Here is a 24,030-nt window from a genome sequence, read left to right on the forward strand (position 1 = left end):
CCGCCCACCGGGAGGCCCCGTCCACCGGGAAGGCCCCGCCCACCCGAGGGCTCGCCCCTCCAGACCCTGCTCCCAGCCCGCCGCCCTGGCTGTCCTGGCCGCCCGCCCCGCCTGTCCCTCCTCGGCCTGCCCCTGTGCTCCCGCTGGGGACCTGCTCCTGCGGAAAGCCTGAGCCCCCAGGCCGCGGGGAGAGGACTCCAGGGTCCCGACCTCGGGGCTCTGGGTGCCAGCCTGCAGCCGGGCACGTCGGGTCCTCCCTGGCCGCCCGGCGACCTGCGTGGGGCCGGGTCAGGGCTCCGGGACACGCCCGGGCCCAGCTCTAGGAGCCGCAGGTTCTCCGTGCGCCCCTTCCGCACCGCGCTCCTGCTCCACACACCCCGAGACACAGCCCCCGATGGCGGCTCCGAGTCCAGGCTTCGGGCTGCAGCCGGCCCAGGGTGGGGCGCCGCCGAGGCTCCGGGCGGGGGGGACCTGGGGTGGGCATCTGGGAGGCCCTGCTCCTGGAGCGACCGCCGCCCCCCAGGAACACGTGGGCCGGGCAGGGGAGGGATGGTCAGCAGGCTGACCAGCCGCTTTTAATTCAGGATCACAAACATCCCACTACCTGTAGTTCTGTTCTTCCTATTCGCTTGCAGGTATTCACCATTCCACAATCCGAAATGGCAAATTCCTCCCTTCTCTTCCCCTCCCCTGGATAGCTCCCCACACCCCCCCATAGGAGGAGGCTAAAGTAGAGGGCCCTCCTGACGCACAGCGCCTTTCTCTCCAGGAGGCTCTTCATGGGCCCTGTGGCCATGTCAACAGGACACATGCTCTACAATTCTCTAAATCTCCCTTTACCCCACAGCCCCCACTGCCTGCCCATGGTCTCCCCATCGCACACCAGCTCAGTTCTCACCCCTCCTTCATTCTCTCTTTCTAGGGAGAGAACTAGTACACACATGTACCTTCTCTCAAACTCCAACCCCAGCCCTGAACTCCCACTGCATCTCTGTGCCAACGTCCTTAGCCCTACTGCTGTATCCGAGTCTATAGGGACACCTCTATTTTCCCCAGATGACACCATATATGGCGTGTGACCCCTTCTTCTACCATCCCCACTGCTATCATCCTTATGTGACCAGCGTTGCTCACAAGGACCACTGCAGCACCCCGCTCCCTGTGTCCTCGCTTCCACCTAGCACCAGGAGGTACTTGGAAAATGTCCCTCACCTGCTCAGAACACCCTCGTAGTAAAGAGGGAGACCAGCCAGGATGCCTTGTCCCATAGACACACGCTTTAATTAATGCCTGAGGTTCAAAGATTTTTCTTTTTCTTTTTCTTTTTTATTTATTTTTTTAAATTTTTAAAAAATATTTTTATTTATTTATTTATTCATGATAGACAGAGAGAGAGAGAGAAAGAGAGAGAGAGGCAGAGACACAGGAGGAGGGAGAAGCAGGCTCCATGCTGGGAGCCCGACGTGGGACTCCATCCCGGGACTCCAGGATCCCGCCCCGGGCCAAAGGCAGGCACTAAACCACTGAGCCACCCAGGGATCCCCCCCTTTTTTATTTATTTCTTTTTCTTTTTTTCTTTTTTCTTTTCAAAGATTTTATTTATTTATTCATAAGAGACACACACAGACTCAGAGACACAGGGAGAGGGAAAAGCAGGCCCCACGCAGGGAGCACTCAACCGCTGAGCCACCCAGGCATCCCCTATCCAAAGTCTCTGCGCCTAGATGGCTCAGCGATTGAGCATCTGCCTTCAGACCAAGGCGTGAACCTGGAGTCCCAGGATCGAGTCCCACATGGGGCTCCCTGCATAGAGCCTGCTTCTTCCTATGCCTGCATCTCTGCCTCTCTCTCTGTGTCTTTCATTAATAAATGAATAGAATCTTTAAAAAATTAAAAACAAAACACCTGAATGCTCAAAAATCTGAACAGGGAAGACCTTTCTTAACATAACATTTCTCTGTAAATTACAAAGGATCTAGCTCCAAAACATGCTAGTTACTCAATCTACCAGGAGACACATTCAGCTAGGCTTCACTCAGCACACCAGTGGGAAGCATGGACACCAAAGGGACCACAGAGAGCCATAGACCACTGAACGATACAAAATGCAATAATCCACAGGCAGGAGACATTGCTTAAGTGGAAGCAAAAACATTTAATGAAAAAAGGAATATAAAACGTGATTGTATACACTTCATTGTCATATGCCAAAAAAAAAAAAAAAAGCAAAAAACAAGAGAAAGGCATCTTAAATTTAAACGCAACATGTTTTGCTTTTAAAGATTTTATTAATTTATTCATGAGACACAGAGAGAGAGTGTAAGACACACAAGAAAGGAGAGAGAAGCAGGCTCCCTGTAGGGAACCCAACAGGGGACTCGATCCCGGGACTCTAGGATCACACCATGGGCCAAAGGGGGCGCTAAACCACTGAGCCACGCAGCTGCCCAGTGCAACATGTTTATAGAAAAGGTAACAAAATTCCAAGGCTGATATACAAAAGCACTAAAAAATAAAAAGATTCCAGGAGACATAAACACAAATAATGAAAAGAAACATATAATTCTGTTTCCACAAAACTGGGAGGGTGCAGAAACTGGAAGGGAAATGAAACCGTATTATCACCAGATGTGTAAAATACAAGGCAGAGAGAACAACAACATAAAAAATCAGAATTTCTCAAGATGGAAGAAATACCATAAAACATTTAAACGGATATCCACACAATTCACAAAAAGGGTGAATCTACTCCAGAGAAAGAAATAACAGACCAGTCTCTGAGTCCAGAATAGCTCTCTGGAGAAGCTGCACGTAGGTGAGGTTCTCGTGCGTGTTGGGGTCGAAGAAGCCCTTGGTGTCGTCGCTCGGGTCGGCCAGCACGCGGTTCATCTCCTCGTCGAAGTAGCCGCGCTGGTAGGCCACGTCCACGGGCAGCCGGTGGCTGTGCACCGGGTCGATGATGCCGCCCGTGGCGACCTGGGCCTCCAGCAGGCGGATGCCGTGGTCGCGCACGATGAGCTCCTTCTGCATGGCCTGGAAGAGCGAGATCTGCTCGCCGGTGTAGGGGTCGGTGTAGCCGGTGACGGCGCGCTCGGCCGACAGCAGCTTGTCCTGGATCTCGCCGCCCACCAGGCCCGCGGCCACCGCCTCCTCCACGGTGAGCCTCTGGTTGCGCACGGGGTCGATGAGGAAGCCCGTGGCCGCCTGCGCCTCGAGCAGCACCAGGGCCGTGCCGGGCCGCAGGACGCCCTTCCACATGGCCTGGTAGACGCTCATCTTCTCCTGCCGCCCGGGCTCGTCCTTGGCGGGCACCAGCACGCCCGCGATGCAGCTCGTGCCGCGCAGGTAGCGCTTGACCGAGTCCATCTCGGTCACCTCCTGCGGGGTCTTGGTGCCCTGGGCCAGGTCGCGCAGGGTCTCGGGGCCCAGGATCCCGGACGAGCGCAGCTCGGAGGCCGACACCTGGCGCCGCAGGCCGCGGAAGGTCACCTTGCTCAGCCGCTCCTCCGCCTCCTCCACCGCCCGGGTGAGGACGGCCACCAGGCCCGGCAGCGCCAGGGCGCCGGCCGCGTGCTGGGCCAGGAGCTCGTCCCGCCGGGCCCGGCTCAGGTAGGAGGAGAAGAGGACGTCCCACACGGAGGGCCGCTGCCCGCGCAACGGCCCGGCCTGCACCTCCATGGTGGCGGCACGCAGGGCCTGCTCCTGGGGGCCGCCGGCGGGCTCGGTGGCGGCCTCGCCGGGGGAGGGTCCCGCGCCCCTGCCGCCGTCGCCGCCGGGCCCGGCCGGCCGCGGCTCCTGCTGGACGCCGGCGGCGTCGCCCGGGGCGCGCTCGGGCCCGCCGGCCGCCTCCACCTCCTCGATGATGGTGGTCAGCCTGCGGGTCAGCGCGGCCAAGCCCAGCGTCCCCGAGCCGAACCCGGCCAGCAGCTGCTCCCGCGTGGCGCCGCTCACGTAGCTGGACGCCAGCACGTCCCACACGGGCACCGCCGGCCCCCGCAGGCGGCCCAGCTTGACCTCCATGGTGGCGGCACGCAGGGCCCCTCGGGGGTCCGGGGGGCGCGCGCCCGGGCTCGCGGGGTCGCGACGGGCCAGCAGCGCGGTGAGGGCGGCGCCCACCTCGTGCGCGGTCAGCGAGCCCGCCCGGTACCTGCGCAGCAGGTCCTGCCGCTCGCCCTCGGGCACCTCCCGGTAGAAGAGGAGCTCCCAGACCGAGACGCTCTGGCCCTGGGCGACGCCCGGGCCCGGCGCCACGCGGGCGTCACGCAGGGCGCCGCGCAGCTCCTCGCTCAGCTGGTGCACGGCGGAGCCCCCGCCGGCCAGCTGCAGCATGTAGAGCCCCGTGTCGGGGTCGAGCACGCAGCGGCGCAGCAGCTGCACGTAGGTGAGGTTCTCGTGCGTGTTGGGGTCGAAGAAGCCCTTGGTGTCGTCGCTCGGGTCGGCCAGCACGCGGTTCATCTCCTCGTCGAAGTAGCCGCGCTGGTAGGCCACGTCCACGGGCAGCCGGTGGCTGTGCACCGGGTCGATGATGCCGCCCGTGGCGACCTGGGCCTCCAGCAGGCGGATGCCGTGGTCGCGCACGATGAGCTCCTTCTGCATGGCCTGGAAGAGCGAGATCTGCTCGCCGGTGTAGGGGTCGGTGTAGCCGGTGACGGCGCGCTCGGCCGACAGCAGCTTGTCCTGGATCTCGCCGCCCACCAGGCCCGCGGCCACCGCCTCCTCCACGGTGAGCCTCTGGTTGCGCACGGGGTCGATGAGGAAGCCCGTGGCCGCCTGCGCCTCGAGCAGCACCAGGGCCGTGCCGGGCCGCAGGACGCCCTTCCACATGGCCTGGTAGACGCTCATCTTCTCCTGCCGCCCGGGCTCGTCCTTGGCGGGCACCAGCACGCCCGCGATGCAGCTCGTGCCGCGCAGGTAGCGCTTGACCGAGTCCATCTCGGTCACCTCCTGCGGGGTCTTGGTGCCCTGGGCCAGGTCGCGCAGGGTCTCGGGGCCCAGGATCCCGGACGAGCGCAGCTCGGAGGCCGACACCTGGCGCCGCAGGCCGCGGAAGGTCACCTTGCTCAGCCGCTCCTCCGCCTCCTCCACCGCCCGGGTGAGGACGGCCACCAGGCCCGGCAGCGCCAGGGCGCCGGCCGCGTGCTGGGCCAGGAGCTCGTCCCGCCGGGCCCGGCTCAGGTAGGAGGAGAAGAGGACGTCCCACACGGAGGGCCGCTGCCCGCGCAACGGCCCGGCCTGCACCTCCATGGTGGCGGCACGCAGGGCCTGCTCCTGGGGGCCGCCGGCGGGCTCGGTGGCGGCCTCGCCGGGGGAGGGTCCCGCGCCCCTGCCGCCGTCGCCGCCGGGCCCGGCCGGCCGCGGCTCCTGCTGGACGCCGGCGGCGTCGCCCGGGGCGCGCTCGGGCCCGCCGGCCGCCTCCACCTCCTCGATGATGGTGGTCAGCCTGCGGGTCAGCGCGGCCAAGCCCAGCGTCCCCGAGCCGAACCCGGCCAGCAGCTGCTCCCGCGTGGCGCCGCTCACGTAGCTGGACGCCAGCACGTCCCACACGGGCACCGCCGGCCCCCGCAGGCGGCCCAGCTTGACCTCCATGGTGGCGGCACGCAGGGCCCCTCGGGGGTCCGGGGGGCGCGCGCCCGGGCTCGCGGGGTCGCGACGGGCCAGCAGCGCGGTGAGGGCGGCGCCCACCTCGTGCGCGGTCAGCGAGCCCGCCCGGTACCTGCGCAGCAGGTCCTGCCGCTCGCCCTCGGGCACCTCCCGGTAGAAGAGGAGCTCCCAGACCGAGACGCTCTGGCCCTGGGCGACGCCCGGGCCCGGCGCCACGCGGGCGTCACGCAGGGCGCCGCGCAGCTCCTCGCTCAGCTGGTGCACGGCGGAGCCCCCGCCGGCCAGCTGCAGCATGTAGAGCCCCGTGTCGGGGTCGAGCACGCAGCGGCGCAGCAGCTGCACGTAGGTGAGGTTCTCGTGCGTGTTGGGGTCGAAGAAGCCCTTGGTGTCGTCGCTCGGGTCGGCCAGCACGCGGTTCATCTCCTCGTCGAAGTAGCCGCGCTGGTAGGCCACGTCCACGGGCAGCCGGTGGCTGTGCACCGGGTCGATGATGCCGCCCGTGGCGACCTGGGCCTCCAGCAGGCGGATGCCGTGGTCGCGCACGATGAGCTCCTTCTGCATGGCCTGGAAGAGCGAGATCTGCTCGCCGGTGTAGGGGTCGGTGTAGCCGGTGACGGCGCGCTCGGCCGACAGCAGCTTGTCCTGGATCTCGCCGCCCACCAGGCCCGCGGCCACCGCCTCCTCCACGGTGAGCCTCTGGTTGCGCACGGGGTCGATGAGGAAGCCCGTGGCCGCCTGCGCCTCGAGCAGCACCAGGGCCGTGCCGGGCCGCAGGACGCCCTTCCACATGGCCTGGTAGACGCTCATCTTCTCCTGCCGCCCGGGCTCGTCCTTGGCGGGCACCAGCACGCCCGCGATGCAGCTCGTGCCGCGCAGGTAGCGCTTGACCGAGTCCATCTCGGTCACCTCCTGCGGGGTCTTGGTGCCCTGGGCCAGGTCGCGCAGGGTCTCGGGGCCCAGGATCCCGGACGAGCGCAGCTCGGAGGCCGACACCTGGCGCCGCAGGCCGCGGAAGGTCACCTTGCTCAGCCGCTCCTCCGCCTCCTCCACCGCCCGGGTGAGGACGGCCACCAGGCCCGGCAGCGCCAGGGCGCCGGCCGCGTGCTGGGCCAGGAGCTCGTCCCGCCGGGCCCGGCTCAGGTAGGAGGAGAAGAGGACGTCCCACACGGAGGGCCGCTGCCCGCGCAACGGCCCGGCCTGCACCTCCATGGTGGCGGCACGCAGGGCCTGCTCCTGGGGGCCGCCGGCGGGCTCGGTGGCGGCCTCGCCGGGGGAGGGTCCCGCGCCCCTGCCGCCGTCGCCGCCGGGCCCGGCCGGCCGCGGCTCCTGCTGGACGCCGGCGGCGTCGCCCGGGGCGCGCTCGGGCCCGCCGGCCGCCTCCACCTCCTCGATGATGGTGGTCAGCCTGCGGGTCAGCGCGGCCAAGCCCAGCGTCCCCGAGCCGAACCCGGCCAGCAGCTGCTCCCGCGTGGCGCCGCTCACGTAGCTGGACGCCAGCACGTCCCACACGGGCACCGCCGGCCCCCGCAGGCGGCCCAGCTTGACCTCCATGGTGGCGGCACGCAGGGCCCCTCGGGGGTCCGGGGGGCGCGCGCCCGGGCTCGCGGGGTCGCGACGGGCCAGCAGCGCGGTGAGGGCGGCGCCCACCTCGTGCGCGGTCAGCGAGCCCGCCCGGTACCTGCGCAGCAGGTCCTGCCGCTCGCCCTCGGGCACCTCCCGGTAGAAGAGGAGCTCCCAGACCGAGACGCTCTGGCCCTGGGCGACGCCCGGGCCCGGCGCCACGCGGGCGTCACGCAGGGCGCCGCGCAGCTCCTCGCTCAGCTGGTGCACGGCGGAGCCCCCGCCGGCCAGCTGCAGCATGTAGAGCCCCGTGTCGGGGTCGAGCACGCAGCGGCGCAGCAGCTGCACGTAGGTGAGGTTCTCGTGCGTGTTGGGGTCGAAGAAGCCCTTGGTGTCGTCGCTCGGGTCGGCCAGCACGCGGTTCATCTCCTCGTCGAAGTAGCCGCGCTGGTAGGCCACGTCCACGGGCAGCCGGTGGCTGTGCACCGGGTCGATGATGCCGCCCGTGGCGACCTGGGCCTCCAGCAGGCGGATGCCGTGGTCGCGCACGATGAGCTCCTTCTGCATGGCCTGGAAGAGCGAGATCTGCTCGCCGGTGTAGGGGTCGGTGTAGCCGGTGACGGCGCGCTCGGCCGACAGCAGCTTGTCCTGGATCTCGCCGCCCACCAGGCCCGCGGCCACCGCCTCCTCCACGGTGAGCCTCTGGTTGCGCACGGGGTCGATGAGGAAGCCCGTGGCCGCCTGCGCCTCGAGCAGCACCAGGGCCGTGCCGGGCCGCAGGACGCCCTTCCACATGGCCTGGTAGACGCTCATCTTCTCCTGCCGCCCGGGCTCGTCCTTGGCGGGCACCAGCACGCCCGCGATGCAGCTCGTGCCGCGCAGGTAGCGCTTGACCGAGTCCATCTCGGTCACCTCCTGCGGGGTCTTGGTGCCCTGGGCCAGGTCGCGCAGGGTCTCGGGGCCCAGGATCCCGGACGAGCGCAGCTCGGAGGCCGACACCTGGCGCCGCAGGCCGCGGAAGGTCACCTTGCTCAGCCGCTCCTCCGCCTCCTCCACCGCCCGGGTGAGGACGGCCACCAGGCCCGGCAGCGCCAGGGCGCCGGCCGCGTGCTGGGCCAGGAGCTCGTCCCGCCGGGCCCGGCTCAGGTAGGAGGAGAAGAGGACGTCCCACACGGAGGGCCGCTGCCCGCGCAACGGCCCGGCCTGCACCTCCATGGTGGCGGCACGCAGGGCCTGCTCCTGGGGGCCGCCGGCGGGCTCGGTGGCGGCCTCGCCGGGGGAGGGTCCCGCGCCCCTGCCGCCGTCGCCGCCGGGCCCGGCCGGCCGCGGCTCCTGCTGGACGCCGGCGGCGTCGCCCGGGGCGCGCTCGGGCCCGCCGGCCGCCTCCACCTCCTCGATGATGGTGGTCAGCCTGCGGGTCAGCGCGGCCAAGCCCAGCGTCCCCGAGCCGAACCCGGCCAGCAGCTGCTCCCGCGTGGCGCCGCTCACGTAGCTGGACGCCAGCACGTCCCACACGGGCACCGCCGGCCCCCGCAGGCGGCCCAGCTTGACCTCCATGGTGGCGGCACGCAGGGCCCCTCGGGGGTCCGGGGGGCGCGCGCCCGGGCTCGCGGGGTCGCGACGGGCCAGCAGCGCGGTGAGGGCGGCGCCCACCTCGTGCGCGGTCAGCGAGCCCGCCCGGTACCTGCGCAGCAGGTCCTGCCGCTCGCCCTCGGGCACCTCCCGGTAGAAGAGGAGCTCCCAGACCGAGACGCTCTGGCCCTGGGCGACGCCCGGGCCCGGCGCCACGCGGGCGTCACGCAGGGCGCCGCGCAGCTCCTCGCTCAGCTGGTGCACGGCGGAGCCCCCGCCGGCCAGCTGCAGCATGTAGAGCCCCGTGTCGGGGTCGAGCACGCAGCGGCGCAGCAGCTGCACGTAGGTGAGGTTCTCGTGCGTGTTGGGGTCGAAGAAGCCCTTGGTGTCGTCGCTCGGGTCGGCCAGCACGCGGTTCATCTCCTCGTCGAAGTAGCCGCGCTGGTAGGCCACGTCCACGGGCAGCCGGTGGCTGTGCACCGGGTCGATGATGCCGCCCGTGGCGACCTGGGCCTCCAGCAGGCGGATGCCGTGGTCGCGCACGATGAGCTCCTTCTGCATGGCCTGGAAGAGCGAGATCTGCTCGCCGGTGTAGGGGTCGGTGTAGCCGGTGACGGCGCGCTCGGCCGACAGCAGCTTGTCCTGGATCTCGCCGCCCACCAGGCCCGCGGCCACCGCCTCCTCCACGGTGAGCCTCTGGTTGCGCACGGGGTCGATGAGGAAGCCCGTGGCCGCCTGCGCCTCGAGCAGCACCAGGGCCGTGCCGGGCCGCAGGACGCCCTTCCACATGGCCTGGTAGACGCTCATCTTCTCCTGCCGCCCGGGCTCGTCCTTGGCGGGCACCAGCACGCCCGCGATGCAGCTCGTGCCGCGCAGGTAGCGCTTGACCGAGTCCATCTCGGTCACCTCCTGCGGGGTCTTGGTGCCCTGGGCCAGGTCGCGCAGGGTCTCGGGGCCCAGGATCCCGGACGAGCGCAGCTCGGAGGCCGACACCTGGCGCCGCAGGCCGCGGAAGGTCACCTTGCTCAGCCGCTCCTCCGCCTCCTCCACCGCCCGGGTGAGGACGGCCACCAGGCCCGGCAGCGCCAGGGCGCCGGCCGCGTGCTGGGCCAGGAGCTCGTCCCGCCGGGCCCGGCTCAGGTAGGAGGAGAAGAGGACGTCCCACACGGAGGGCCGCTGCCCGCGCAACGGCCCGGCCTGCACCTCCATGGTGGCGGCACGCAGGGCCTGCTCCTGGGGGCCGCCGGCGGGCTCGGTGGCGGCCTCGCCGGGGGAGGGTCCCGCGCCCCTGCCGCCGTCGCCGCCGGGCCCGGCCGGCCGCGGCTCCTGCTGGACGCCGGCGGCGTCGCCCGGGGCGCGCTCGGGCCCGCCGGCCGCCTCCACCTCCTCGATGATGGTGGTCAGCCTGCGGGTCAGCGCGGCCAAGCCCAGCGTCCCCGAGCCGAACCCGGCCAGCAGCTGCTCCCGCGTGGCGCCGCTCACGTAGCTGGACGCCAGCACGTCCCACACGGGCACCGCCGGCCCCCGCAGGCGGCCCAGCTTGACCTCCATGGTGGCGGCACGCAGGGCCCCTCGGGGGTCCGGGGGGCGCGCGCCCGGGCTCGCGGGGTCGCGACGGGCCAGCAGCGCGGTGAGGGCGGCGCCCACCTCGTGCGCGGTCAGCGAGCCCGCCCGGTACCTGCGCAGCAGGTCCTGCCGCTCGCCCTCGGGCACCTCCCGGTAGAAGAGGAGCTCCCAGACCGAGACGCTCTGGCCCTGGGCGACGCCCGGGCCCGGCGCCACGCGGGCGTCACGCAGGGCGCCGCGCAGCTCCTCGCTCAGCTGGTGCACGGCGGAGCCCCCGCCGGCCAGCTGCAGCATGTAGAGCCCCGTGTCGGGGTCGAGCACGCAGCGGCGCAGCAGCTGCACGTAGGTGAGGTTCTCGTGCGTGTTGGGGTCGAAGAAGCCCTTGGTGTCGTCGCTCGGGTCGGCCAGCACGCGGTTCATCTCCTCGTCGAAGTAGCCGCGCTGGTAGGCCACGTCCACGGGCAGCCGGTGGCTGTGCACCGGGTCGATGATGCCGCCCGTGGCGACCTGGGCCTCCAGCAGGCGGATGCCGTGGTCGCGCACGATGAGCTCCTTCTGCATGGCCTGGAAGAGCGAGATCTGCTCGCCGGTGTAGGGGTCGGTGTAGCCGGTGACGGCGCGCTCGGCCGACAGCAGCTTGTCCTGGATCTCGCCGCCCACCAGGCCCGCGGCCACCGCCTCCTCCACGGTGAGCCTCTGGTTGCGCACGGGGTCGATGAGGAAGCCCGTGGCCGCCTGCGCCTCGAGCAGCACCAGGGCCGTGCCGGGCCGCAGGACGCCCTTCCACATGGCCTGGTAGACGCTCATCTTCTCCTGCCGCCCGGGCTCGTCCTTGGCGGGCACCAGCACGCCCGCGATGCAGCTCGTGCCGCGCAGGTAGCGCTTGACCGAGTCCATCTCGGTCACCTCCTGCGGGGTCTTGGTGCCCTGGGCCAGGTCGCGCAGGGTCTCGGGGCCCAGGATCCCGGACGAGCGCAGCTCGGAGGCCGACACCTGGCGCCGCAGGCCGCGGAAGGTCACCTTGCTCAGCCGCTCCTCCGCCTCCTCCACCGCCCGGGTGAGGACGGCCACCAGGCCCGGCAGCGCCAGGGCGCCGGCCGCGTGCTGGGCCAGGAGCTCGTCCCGCCGGGCCCGGCTCAGGTAGGAGGAGAAGAGGACGTCCCACACGGAGGGCCGCTGCCCGCGCAACGGCCCGGCCTGCACCTCCATGGTGGCGGCACGCAGGGCCTGCTCCTGGGGGCCGCCGGCGGGCTCGGTGGCGGCCTCGCCGGGGGAGGGTCCCGCGCCCCTGCCGCCGTCGCCGCCGGGCCCGGCCGGCCGCGGCTCCTGCTGGACGCCGGCGGCGTCGCCCGGGGCGCGCTCGGGCCCGCCGGCCGCCTCCACCTCCTCGATGATGGTGGTCAGCCTGCGGGTCAGCGCGGCCAAGCCCAGCGTCCCCGAGCCGAACCCGGCCAGCAGCTGCTCCCGCGTGGCGCCGCTCACGTAGCTGGACGCCAGCACGTCCCACACGGGCACCGCCGGCCCCCGCAGGCGGCCCAGCTTGACCTCCATGGTGGCGGCACGCAGGGCCCCTCGGGGGTCCGGGGGGCGCGCGCCCGGGCTCGCGGGGTCGCGACGGGCCAGCAGCGCGGTGAGGGCGGCGCCCACCTCGTGCGCGGTCAGCGAGCCCGCCCGGTACCTGCGCAGCAGGTCCTGCCGCTCGCCCTCGGGCACCTCCCGGTAGAAGAGGAGCTCCCAGACCGAGACGCTCTGGCCCTGGGCGACGCCCGGGCCCGGCGCCACGCGGGCGTCACGCAGGGCGCCGCGCAGCTCCTCGCTCAGCTGGTGCACGGCGGAGCCCCCGCCGGCCAGCTGCAGCATGTAGAGCCCCGTGTCGGGGTCGAGCACGCAGCGGCGCAGCAGCTGCACGTAGGTGAGGTTCTCGTGCGTGTTGGGGTCGAAGAAGCCCTTGGTGTCGTCGCTCGGGTCGGCCAGCACGCGGTTCATCTCCTCGTCGAAGTAGCCGCGCTGGTAGGCCACGTCCACGGGCAGCCGGTGGCTGTGCACCGGGTCGATGATGCCGCCCGTGGCGACCTGGGCCTCCAGCAGGCGGATGCCGTGGTCGCGCACGATGAGCTCCTTCTGCATGGCCTGGAAGAGCGAGATCTGCTCGCCGGTGTAGGGGTCGGTGTAGCCGGTGACGGCGCGCTCGGCCGACAGCAGCTTGTCCTGGATCTCGCCGCCCACCAGGCCCGCGGCCACCGCCTCCTCCACGGTGAGCCTCTGGTTGCGCACGGGGTCGATGAGGAAGCCCGTGGCCGCCTGCGCCTCGAGCAGCACCAGGGCCGTGCCGGGCCGCAGGACGCCCTTCCACATGGCCTGGTAGACGCTCATCTTCTCCTGCCGCCCGGGCTCGTCCTTGGCGGGCACCAGCACGCCCGCGATGCAGCTCGTGCCGCGCAGGTAGCGCTTGACCGAGTCCATCTCGGTCACCTCCTGCGGGGTCTTGGTGCCCTGGGCCAGGTTGTCCAGCAGCTCTTTGCTGACAATGGCTGCCTTGAATAGCTCTACAGCCGTGATTTGCTTTCGGATTCCTGGGAACCATAGTTGTTTCTTGCTTTTTTCTTGCTCCTCTATTATTTGTAAAATGACGTTTCCTGCTTCTTCCAGTACTTGGTTCACATGCTCTTTGTATTCTCTCACCAGCTCGAGTTTCCTCTTGTGGGTCACGTATTCAGAGTTCATCATCTCCCACACTGAGAGCGTCTGGTCCTTGTACCTTCCCACCTGGACCTGCACCTTCTCTGCCTCCAGGGCCTTCCTCGTGGCCTCATCGTCATAGTTGGAGCGCTGGGTGTCCCCAGTTACCATGAACAGAGCCCAGCCCATCTCTGCTTCCTTCTGGCTCCTTTCCTGTAGCTGTTGGTATGTCACCCTCTCCTGATTGTTTGGATCCACAAACCTTTTTCTCATGTGCCTCTGATCTGAAACGAGTGGGTATGTGTCCTGGTGCAGGCAGCCGCGTCTGTAGGCCACGTCCAGGGGGAGCCGGTGGTGGTACAGTGGGTCGATGACACCCCCTGTGGCCATCTGCACTTCGAGCAGTCTCAGTGCATCTTCTCTTCTGACCATCTTCCTCTGCATGGCCTGGAACAGCGAGAGGGTGTAGCCTGTGGCTGGGTCCGTGTAGCCTAGGGCGGCCTTCTCTGCCTCCAGAAGCCGTGCCTGCCACTCCTCTCCCACCAGGCCCTCAGCCACGGCCTGTTGCACAGAGAGCTTCCTCTGGCCACAGGGATCCAGCACAAAGCCAGTGGCTGCCTGGGCCTCCAGCATCTGAACTGCAAACCCCATGGGGATGAGTCCCTTCCTGCTGGCATCGTACAAGCTCATCACCTCCTGGGTCAAGGGTACGGTGACCCCCGCGATGCAGCCACGGCCTTCCAGATAGGTCCTGACGTGCGCCATGCGGCTGAGATCCTGCGCCCCAGACTTCTCCCTGGACAGGGCATCCAGGGTCCTTTTATCAATGATTCCAGAATTGAACAACTCTGCAGCTGTCACCTCTCCACCAATGGCTGCAACCTTCATGCCTCGGTACTGCTCCTCTGTCTCTTCCACGGTAGCAGTGATGATCTCCAACAGCTGCTCCAGGGGAACGTTCTGGGCTCTGACCTCCTGGACGAGCTCTCGTTTCCTCTCCTCGGTGAAGTACTCAGAGGACAGCAGGTCCCAGAAGGAGATCTTCTGATGGGCAAACCTCCCCACGTGCATTTCCGTGGTTTGGGACTGCAGAACTTGCCTTGTGGCTTCATCAGTATAAATGTAGGTTTCTCCCTTCTTTACAATTTGTAACATGTAGAGCCCCGTGTCGGGGTCGAGCACACAGCGCTCCAGCAGCTGCAGGTACGTGAGGTTCTCGTGCGTGTTGGGGTCGAAGAAGCCCTTGGTGTCGTCGCTCGGGTCGGCCAGCACGCGGTTCATCTCCTCGTCGAAGTAGCCGCGCTGGTAGGCCACGTCCACGGGCAGCCGGTGGCTGTGCACCGGGTCGATGATGCCGCCCGTGGCGACCTGGGCCTCCAGCAGGCGGATGCCGTGGTCGCGCACGATGAGCTCCTTCTGCATGGCCTGGAAGAGCGAGATCTGCTCGCCGGTGTAGGGGTCGGTGTAGCCGGTGACGGCGCGCTCGGCCGACAGCAGCTTCCGGTAGGTTTCCTGGCCAAACATCCCTGCGGCGAACGCCTCCTCCACAGTGAGCCTCTGGTTGCGCACGGGGTCGATGAGGAAGCCCGTGGCCGCCTGCGCCTCGAGCAGCACCAGGGCCGTGCCAGGCCGCAGGATGTGCCTCCTCAGGGCCTCAGAGATGCTCATCTTCTCCTTCGTGCCCTGGACGAGGACCCCAGCGATGAAGTTGCCTCCCTCCAGGTACCGCCTCACGCTTCCCATCTCTGTCACCTCTTGCACCGTCTTTTTCCCCTGATTCAGCTCGTCCAGTGTCTCCTTGTCAATCAGCCGGGACCTGAACAAGTCGCTGGCTGACACCAGCTTCCGGAGTCCTCTGAAGGTGGCCTGCGAGGGCTGTGTCTCTGAAGCCACAACCAGGGCGGTGACTGCCGTTGCCACCTGCCGCAGGGCTGTGGCCCTCCCGGACTGGCAGAGGGCCACCAGCTCTCGCCGCTTGTTGGAGCCGACGTACTCGGAGTGCAGCAGGTCCCACAGCGACACGCTGAGACCCTTGAACCTCCCGGTGCTGACGGGCACCTTCACGGCCCTCAGAGCCAGCAGTGTATGTTCATCCACCTCCAGCACCATGTCCTGGGCGAGCGGCAGCAGCCATAGGCCGGTGTCAGCGTCCAGGACACAGCGCTCCTTGAGCTGGCTGTATGTCACCTTGTCCTTTGTGCTGGGGTCAAAGAAGAACTTGCTGTCCTCGTCTGTTGAGGTCAGCACCCGGCTCACCTGCTTGTCCAGCAGACCAAGCCTGCAGGCCACCGCCTCGGGCAGGTGCACCCTGTGGCCAGGGTCCACCACGCCCCCCGTGGCCAGCTGCACCTGTAGGAGGCGGAGGCCCTCGCCTCGGGGCACCAGCCCCTTCTCCATGGCCTGCCACAGGGCAAGGCAGCCTCCGGAGTAGGGGTCGGTGTACCCGGCCATGGCCTTCTCAGCTTGCCGGAGCTGCTCGCTCAGTGCCCCAGCCACCAGGCCGGCCTGGACGGCACCTTCCACCGACAGTCTCTGGTTGGTCAGCGGGTCGATGAGCGAGCCAGATGCCACTTGGGCCTCCAGCAGCCTTTGCCCCAGGCCCTCAGGCAAGAGGCCGTCCCTCACGGCCTGGCTGATGCTGACCTTGATCCCTGACGGCCGCAACAGCACGCCAGCTACACAGCCCGTACCCCACAGGTGCCGCTTCACGGTGGGCTGCTCAGCGACCTCGGCAGGTGACTGCGTGCCCTGAGCGAGGGCCATCAGGGTCTCCTGGGTGATGATGCCCGCATCCAGCAGCCAGACAGCAGGAACCTCACCCCTCGGGCCGGGCACCGTGACACGAGCCCGTGCCAGGAGCTCTGCCTCCTGCACCCGCTTCTGCACCGCTCCGTGAAGCTGCTGCACGGTGGTCTTCCCCACCCGCAAGTCCTCCAAGAAGCTCTTGCGCTGCTCATCGGTGAAGTGGCAAGAGCCCAGTAGCTCCCAGAGGGACATGCCGTCCTCAGCCCCCTGCAGGGTCTCCTGGACCTGCTCGTCAGTGGGGACAGCAGGAGCATTTTCTGGCAGGGGCAGGAAGGAAAGGCCAGAAGCCTCGTCCCTCAGACACTGCTCCAGAAGCCGGGCATAGCTGGTGTGTCCCTGGCCATTTGGCGTGGGGAAGGTCTCGGAGGAGCTGGACAAGGCCATCTCCATCTCCTGGTCGATGTAGCCACGCTGGGTGGCCACAGGCAGGGGGAGGTGGTAGTGGCCTGTGGGGTCAATGACCCCTCCCGTGGCCACCTGGGCATCCAGGAGGCGGGCAGCCTGCTCTAGGGGGACCAGGCCCTTCTTCATGGCCTGGAACAGGGATACCAACTTCCCTGAGAAGGGGTCGTGGACCCCAGTGACGGCGTCCTCAGCCTGCCTCAGCCTGCCGTACAGCTCTGGCCCCACCAGTCTCCTGCGCACAGCCTCGTCCACCGACAGGGTCTCTAGACCCTGGGGATCACTGATGCCTCCAGTGGCTGCTTGAGCCTCCAGCAGGGCTAGGGCCACACCTGGCCCCAGCAGCTTCTGCTTCATGGCCTCGTAGAGGCTGAGCCGCTGGCCGGAGGGTCGCAGCAGCACGCCGCCCACAGCACCGGAGCCACGCAGGTACCTCTGGACGTGGTCCATGTGGAGGACAGCCTCGGGGCTCACCACCCCCTCCAGTACCCGGTCCAGGAGCTCCTGGTCAATGATACGGGCCTCCAGGAGCCGGTGGGCAGGGACGCGGCCCCTCAGCGTGGGCAGCGTGACGTCCAGCCCCCTCCCTATCTCTCTCTCCAGCAGCTGTGCCACTTGCTCCAGGGAGACCCTGTGCCGCCGGTAGTCCTGCAGGACCCGCCTCCTCTGGTCCTCGCTGAAGCACTCGGAGTTCATCAGCTCCCACGCAGAAACCGTCTGCCCCCGGAACCGCCCGTACTTCACCGACAGCAGCAGGCTCTGGAAGGCCTGCTGGGTGGCACCATCCACAAGCTGGGTCTGCGCATTCCCGAGGGGCAGCATGTAGAGCCCCGTGTCGGGGTCGAGCACACAGCGCTCCAGCAGCTGCAGGTACGTGAGGTTCTCGTGCGTGTTGGGGTCGAAGAAGCCCTTGGTGTCGTCGCTCGGGTCGGCCAGCACGCGGTTCATCTCCTCGTCGAAGTAGCCGCGCTGGTAGGCCACGTCCACGGGCAGCCGGTGGCTGTGCACCGGGTCGATGATGCCGCCCGTGGCGATCTGGGCCTCCAGCAGGCGGATGCCGTGGTCGCGCACGATGAGCTCCTTCTGCATGGCCTGGAAGAGCGAGATCTGCTCGCCGGTGTAGGGGTCGGTGTAGCCGGTGACGGCGCGCTCGGCCGACAGCAGCTTTGCAAACACGTCCGGCCCAATGAGGCCAGCCCTCAGGGCCGCCTCCACGGAAGAGCTCTTGTTTTCCTTTGGGTTAAGGATGAAGCCTGTGGCCGCCTGCGCCTCCAGGAGGATGAGAGCTGTGCCCGGCCTGAGAAGTCCCTTCTCACGAGCCTCGTAGATACTGAGCCGCTCCTGGGAGCCAGGCACCAGCACGCCAGCGATGCAGCCAGTGCCCCGCAGGTACTTCTGGACCGAGGCCAGCCTGCCCACCTCCTGGGCTGTGGTTTGCCCTTGCTTCAGCCGCTCGTACACATCCTGCTCAATGATCTCGGCTTTCAACAGCTCATCTGGTGTCACGGGCACTCTCAGCCCAGCAAAGGTGGTCCTGGCCACGGCGGCAGCCTGCTCCAGGGCGGCCGTCAGCACTGCTGCTATTTCCTCCACTGAGATGGCGCTGTCCCTGTACTGCTGAGCCAGTGCTGCCCTCTGCTCCGCGGGGACGGGCCCAGAGAAGAGCAGCTCCCAGAGTGACACGGGACGGCCCTGGAACTTGCCCACGGAGACGGTGGCCGTGGCCTCACTTAAGGCCTGCCGGGTGCTGTGGTCAATGAACGGGGATCCTTGTGGCTCGTCTCCAGGGGGCCCGTGGGAGAGAGGTAGGAAGGCCAGCCCTGTCTCTGGGTCAGTGACACAGCGGGCCAGCAGCTGCCCGTAGCCAAGGCTCTCCTGTGTGCTGGGATCCGAGAAGCCAGCGGCCTGGGACAGACACTGCTGAGTCTCTTCGTCCAGGCATCCAAGGCGGAGGGCGGCCTCCAGGGGCAGCCGGAGCCTGCGGGCTGGACACACGAGCCCGCCTGTGGCCAGCTGCGCATCCAGGAGCCGCAATGCCAGGGTCCTGTCCACCAGCTCCTTCTTCATGGCCTGGAAGAGGGGGACTTGTGTGCCGCTGAAGGGGTCATGGTACCCCGTCACCGCCTGCTCTGCCACCAGGAGCTTCCTGTGGAGCTCTGGGCCGAGCAGGCCTGACCTGACCGCCTCATCCACACTTAGCCACTGGCCGGTGGCTAGGTCCACCAGCGTGCAGGTGGCGGCCTGAGCCTCCAGGAGCAGAAGCCCCGTGCCCATCGGGAGCAGGTGCTCGGTGATGGCCTGGAAGATGCTCTTCTTGTGGCCGGCGGGCAGCTGGACGACCCCTGCTATACCGCCGGTGCCCTGCAGGTAGTGCTTCACGTCTGCCCGTGCGCTCACGTCTGGCACGGCCAGCTTGCCCTCCTGAAGGCCCCGGGCAGTCTCTTCATCAAGGATCCCCACCTCCAGCAGCTCTGCCAAGCTCACTGCCCCACTCAGGGTGTGGAAAGTGATCTTGAGGGGCAGCAGGGCCAGCCCTGTAGTGGGGGCTCTCACACACCTGCCCAGCAGCTCGCGGTAGGACAGCCACTCCAGCGTGTTAGGGTCCTGGAAGCCAGGGGCACCGGAGCCGGGCTTGCACTCCAGCAGCACGTGCCACGTCTCCTGGTCCAGGAGGCCCTGCTGGCACGCCAGCTCTGGGGCCACTCGCACTCCCCGGATGGGATCGGCCAGGCCCCCGGTGGCCAGCTGGGCCTCCAGCCAGCTCCAGCCCCGTGCTCTATCTACCACCTCCTTCCTGATGGCCTGGAAGAGGGACAGCCTCCCGCCACCGTAGGGGTCGGGGTACCCAGTGACCGCGCGCTCAGCAGCCAGCAGCTTTCCCTTCAGCTCCAGGCCAACCAGGCCCTGCTGCACCGCCTCGGACACAGAGAGTACCTGGCTCTGTGTGGGGTCCACAAGGCCCCCAGTGGCCGCCTGGGCCTCCAGCAGAGCCAACCCGAGCTCCTCGGACAGGAGGCCCTGCTTCATGGTGGCATAGAGACTCTGGGCCTGGCTAGAGGCCTCCACGTACACCCCGGCAATGCTCTTGGACTGGGCCGATAGGGCTGCCTGGGGCTGGGGCCGGGGCCCGGAGGGTGTGCTGGTTCCCGCCATGGCCTTCATGGTCTTGGGGCCAGTCAGCGCAGTGCTGCTGGCAGCCAGGGCGTCAGGAGGAGGAGAGGCATGGCCGTTCATCATGTCCGGCAGGTCGTGCAGAATTCACTCACCCAAGGTCCACTGTGTCTGCTCCCTGTAGGGGCAGAAAGGCTGTTAGGGACCGTGGGATGGTCGGGGCAGGCAGGAGGGAAACAGGCAGAGGGTCAGTCCCAAACCCTGACTCAGCCTCCTGGGGGATGGGGATCACCATCCAAGTGAGTCCTCTGCCTGGCCCCTGGGGTCCCAGGAGGAACCACGAGGGACCCCAGGCCAACCAGGAGCCTCCAGGAGGTGTGGGCTCTGTTCTCTCCTGGAGGCCATCCTCCAGCCTCCCTCCCAGGGTCCTGCGGTGGGCCTGGGCCTGGAGGGGCCTGCATGCTCCCGGCGGGCTCAGCCCTGTGCCACCTGGTCTGTGGCCCTACCCACCCTCAGCCTCCACATCTAATTCACAGCCTCCAGCCTCACAGGCCTCCCCTGTGCTCCCCAAAGCTCTTCCCCCACCCTGCCACCCCTTAGGTTCAGGGACACTGGTACCCTTCCCCATCCCAGTCACCTCCTCCACCCCCCCACCCTGCCCTGGCCCTCTGTGCTGTCGCCTCTTCTTTCCCAAACCTCCCTTGAGCTCCAGCAGAACGGCTCAGGGTCTCCTGCCTCAGCCTGGCACCCCAACCCCGGTGCTCTGTGGGCGATGGCCTCTTTGTGCTCACACCTGGCCCCGGGGGCCAGAGAGAGCAAAGACTCGGTGCTTATGCGCTGGTCTTGCAGGAGCCACAGGAATGGCCAGGCGCTGGGCCCCGTCAGCTGGCTCAAAGCCCCAGCAGCCTCATGGCTGTCCCCTCTCAGCAGACCGCTGGGTGCCCCATCCTCTGAGCAGCGGTGACGAGTGCCTTACCTCCATCCTCTATCACACCTGCACAGCAACCTGCTTCACCCACGCCCATCTCCTTCCTGTGGGGTTCAATCATGTCTCCCCAAAAGATACGTCCCAGTCCTACCCTCCAGGACCTATCCGTCTAGCCTTCTTTGGAAAGAGGATCTTTGCAAGTGTGAGTTGAGGTCACAGGTAGGGAGGTCCCCAATCCCTGACATGATTGGGGTCTCTACAGGAAGGCAGAGACGAAGGGGGCCGCCCATGAAGGGTGTCTGGAGCTAGAAGCCCAGAGGCATCGACGACCGCCCGCCACCCAGCGCGGAAGCACTCGCTCCAGACTCGGGCCCCTCCAACGTGAGAGGAGTTTCTGTGGTTCTCAGCCGCCCAGGTTATGGTGATCGTTTCGACAACCCAGGGAGCTGTGGCCTCCCTCCCAGCCCGCGCCCCGCCCCACCCACACCCAGTTTCTGCAGAACCACACCCCGCAGCCCCAGTGGGTGCTGGCCGGCTGCTCAGGGGCCCGTTGGGCAAACCAGCTCGGCCCGTGCCCCACGCAGGCCGTGGGACAAGGATCTGCTCGCCACTGCCTTGCCCTTCCTGGGGCTGCACTGGCTTAGTCCCTCGACTGGCCTCGGTCCTTCCTGCGAGCCTCTGGGGGTGCTGAAATCCCCACACAGATGTGGGGCCTGAGCCTCCCAGACCCTGGGAGCTCGTATGCTGCTCAGAAGCTCAGGTGGCCGGCACCAGGGCCAGGCAGACACGGAGCGGGGCTCTGGAGGGGCACACGGCCACCTGGCTGGCCACGGGAGCTGGGCCCTGGGGTGCCCGGGCCCGCGGCTTCCATAGTGGGATAGTACGAGGCACAGAGTGCAGTGGGTGGGGGTGCTGCTCAGTGACCAGGCTTTGGGAGAAGATCACAAATGGCTGCGAGCGGCCAGCTGGGCATCTGAAGCCCACGTGGGCACCTGGGCCTTCTCAGTGACCAATGAAGAGGCTCTGGTCTCTAGTGCGGGGCAGGCAGGGAGCTGTCGAGAGAGAGGCGCTGTAGACAAGCCGAAGCACCAGCTCCCAGGTGGCCCCATCCCCGGGATCCACCTAAAACGTGATGCACCTGTCCCTGTAGATGGACCACATGGCTCCAGGAACCAAGCGACAGAGGCCGATGTGCCCCGCCCCCCCCCATTGACCCCAGTCCCTGTCCCTGAAGCTCTGGGGTCAGTCCCAGAGGATGATGGCTCCTTCCAGGGACACAGCTACAGTCCCACTGAGCTGAAGGCCATGGCTGCCACCAGGACCCTCTAACTGCTTGTGTCCAAGACCAAGAGGCCAGAAGAAGAGTGACCTGCCCCCCAGGAGGAGGTGGGGTCTGTGACAGGTTCTGGCAGCTAACAGACAAGTGTTGCCACCCGAGGGGACTTCAGGGGTGAGGGTGTGCTCACACCCCAGACGACTGCCAAGCCCTGCAGACGTGCGTTGGGGGCGGGTGGGGCGGCCGCGACTGCCCTGACCCCCTTCCCACAGGAGATGAGACTGCATTATGGGCCAGCTCTCCTTCCACAGGGCCCTCCTGGCTGCTCCCTAATACCCCCAGTGTCAGACACGGCTCCTGGCCCCCGACCTGGACACACGTTTCACTGCCCTCCTGCACCAAACACTCACACGTTTCCTTTACACCGTGTGCCTCGTGCCAGGGCTGCCTTCAGAGGGTCCGAGAGTCCAAGGGCACCACACACAGCAGCACCTGGCCCCGCCCAAGGCCCGGCTGTCACGCCAGGTTGCAGGGCTGGGGGCAGTGAGAAGAACGTGTGTTTCCCTTGGCGGGCCACAGGGTCGAGAGAGAAGAGCCCTACCCCACTACCCAGCACGGAAGGGAAGGTGCTGGGCCCCGGCGGGGGCAGGAGCAGCCACGTGAGCAGGGCTGTCGGGTGGCCCTTGGCCTGGACGTGGGCAGCTGGCCCAGAGCCAGACAGGCTGTGGCGGGGGTGGGGGTGGGGGCAGTGCCCCGACAGGAGAAGTAGAGCCAGTATAAGCTCGGGGAACAGGAGGTTCCAGTGTTCTGCACAAATGGGATTCTTGGCAAGAGGAAGGGGGAGAGCAGGAAGTGCGGGCCTAGGCCAGGGCGTCCAGTGCCCCAGGTAGCCGGGCCACACCCCCGTACAGTGACCTTGAGCCTGGAACAGTCTCCCTGGACTCTACCCAGGTGGGACATGAAGATGATCCCGGGAGTGGGGACCTTGGGAGAGACAGAACAGGGCTGGTGACCACTGTCCAGGGCCTGGGGGCTGGGAGAGGGAGGGTTTCACGGGTGGGAGACTCAGGCAAGCCCAATGTCACAGGAGCCAAAAGATGGGCGTCCTAGAGAGGTGGCCACCAGCAGATGTGGGCATTGTGTGTGACCCAAGGGACTAGTAGCCTTGGGGCTGGACAAGGGAGGCTGAGCAGATTTTCCAGAAAGGAAAGTGGAATCTGGAGGGGAGGAGGGCTTCCCTGGAGTGGCTTCCCTGGAGTGGCCCCCAGGCAGCAGGGGGAGGGAAGGCAATTCCTGAGGAGGGTGAGTCCGCATTCCTGGGTGTGGGCCTCTATCTGTCATCACCCTGCAGGGCAGCCCCTCTCCAGCCTGGGCAAGCCGGGCAGAGGGCAGGCTGGCCGGGCACCGAGCCAGGGCAGGACAGAGCTAGGAAGCCAGCAGATGCCCGGCCGAGGGGGGCCTCAATCCTGCCCACTGCCCAGGTGGTGGGCAACTGCGGGAAGGGCCCACCCACCTTCATGGGGCAGAGACCCGCGCCAGAGGGGGGTGTGGGGCGGGAGAGCCCCGGGCCTGCCTCCCTGGGGCCTGGACAGGTGTAGGTGGGTGCCCCTGTGCTCACCCACCCTGGATAGCCACCGGGTGCCCGGGGGAGCAGCTCCGCCCCTCAATTTGTCAGCCTAATTACCTGGCACCACCCACCTCCGTGGGCGCCGCCCCACCTACAAGGTGGGGGCCGGAGAGGAGCGGAGCTGCAGGGCCTGCCCAGAGCCGCAGCTGCGGCGGGAGAGCAAAGGGCCCCGGAGGACCGGAGGACCGCGCGGCCCTGGTGTCCCATGTGGCCCTGGTGTCCCACGCGGCCCTGGTGTCCCACACAACTTGCACCGCCGCCCACCAGGGCCGTAGGGGGGTCACTGCTGAGCCAGGAACAGCTGAGTCCACAGCTCCAGGCCGCCCCCATGTGCGCCCCACTGGACCCCGGCTTCCCGGAGCCCCAGGCCCCCAGCCTCCCCGGGTCCCCACCTCCCCAGGTCCTCAGCCTCCCCGGACCCCCACCTCCCCAGGACCCCAGCTTCCCTGGACCTCAGCCTCCCCGGCCCCCCCACCTCCCTGGACCCCAGTCTCCCCGGGCCCCAGCCTCCCAGGCCCCCAGCCTCCCCGGGTCCCCACCTCCCCAGGTCCTCAGCCTACCCGGACCCCCAGCCTCCCTGGGCCCCTGCCTCCCCTGACTCCAGCCTCCTTGGGTCCCTGGCGTCCCGGGTCCTCAGCCTCCCTGGACCCCCGCCTCCGCGGCCCCCGCCTCCCCGGGCCCCAGCCCCGCGTGCTCGCAGGGGGTTGGGGTTGGCTCCCGTCCCCACGCCCGGCCTGCGAGTCCCACGAGTCCCACCTGCCCGGTCCCACCTGCCCGCTCGGCGCGCTCCGGGCACGCGCTCCCCGACTCGCTGCTGGGCTGCGGTGCCGGGGCGGGATTTAAACGCTCCCGGGCCCGCCCCGCCCTCCTCTGGGGTGACCCGGCCGGCCGGCGGCGGGGGTG

The 24,030-nt window shown here is 67.7% G+C and overlaps 1 protein-coding gene across 2 annotated transcripts; it reads right to left on the reverse strand.

Moving 5' to 3' along the window:
- Window positions 1-2,135: 2,135 nt before the first annotated feature.
- On the reverse strand, window positions 2,136-23,955 carry EPPK1 (epiplakin 1). 2 transcript variants are annotated; one of them, XM_077847591.1, is made up of 2 exons: window positions 23,898-23,955; window positions 2,136-19,474 (listed from the first exon to the last, which is right to left on the reverse strand). In XM_077847591.1, exon 2 carries the CDS (start codon window positions 19,420-19,422, stop codon window positions 2,746-2,748), a length of 16,677 nt encoding a protein of 5,558 aa, XP_077703717.1. In that variant the 5' UTR covers window positions 19,423-19,474; window positions 23,898-23,955; the 3' UTR covers window positions 2,136-2,745. The 2 variants fall into 2 exon arrangements, with proteins under 2 accessions (XP_077703717.1, XP_077703718.1); XM_077847592.1 differs by lacking the exon at window positions 23,898-23,955 and adding an exon at window positions 21,911-22,243.
- Window positions 23,956-24,030: the final 75 nt, after the last annotated feature.

The sequence above is a fragment of the Canis aureus genome, chromosome 14 (genome assembly GCF_053574225.1).
Source record: "Canis aureus isolate CA01 chromosome 14, VMU_Caureus_v.1.0, whole genome shotgun sequence".
In the NCBI taxonomy this organism is placed as follows: domain Eukaryota; kingdom Metazoa; phylum Chordata; class Mammalia; order Carnivora; family Canidae; genus Canis; species Canis aureus.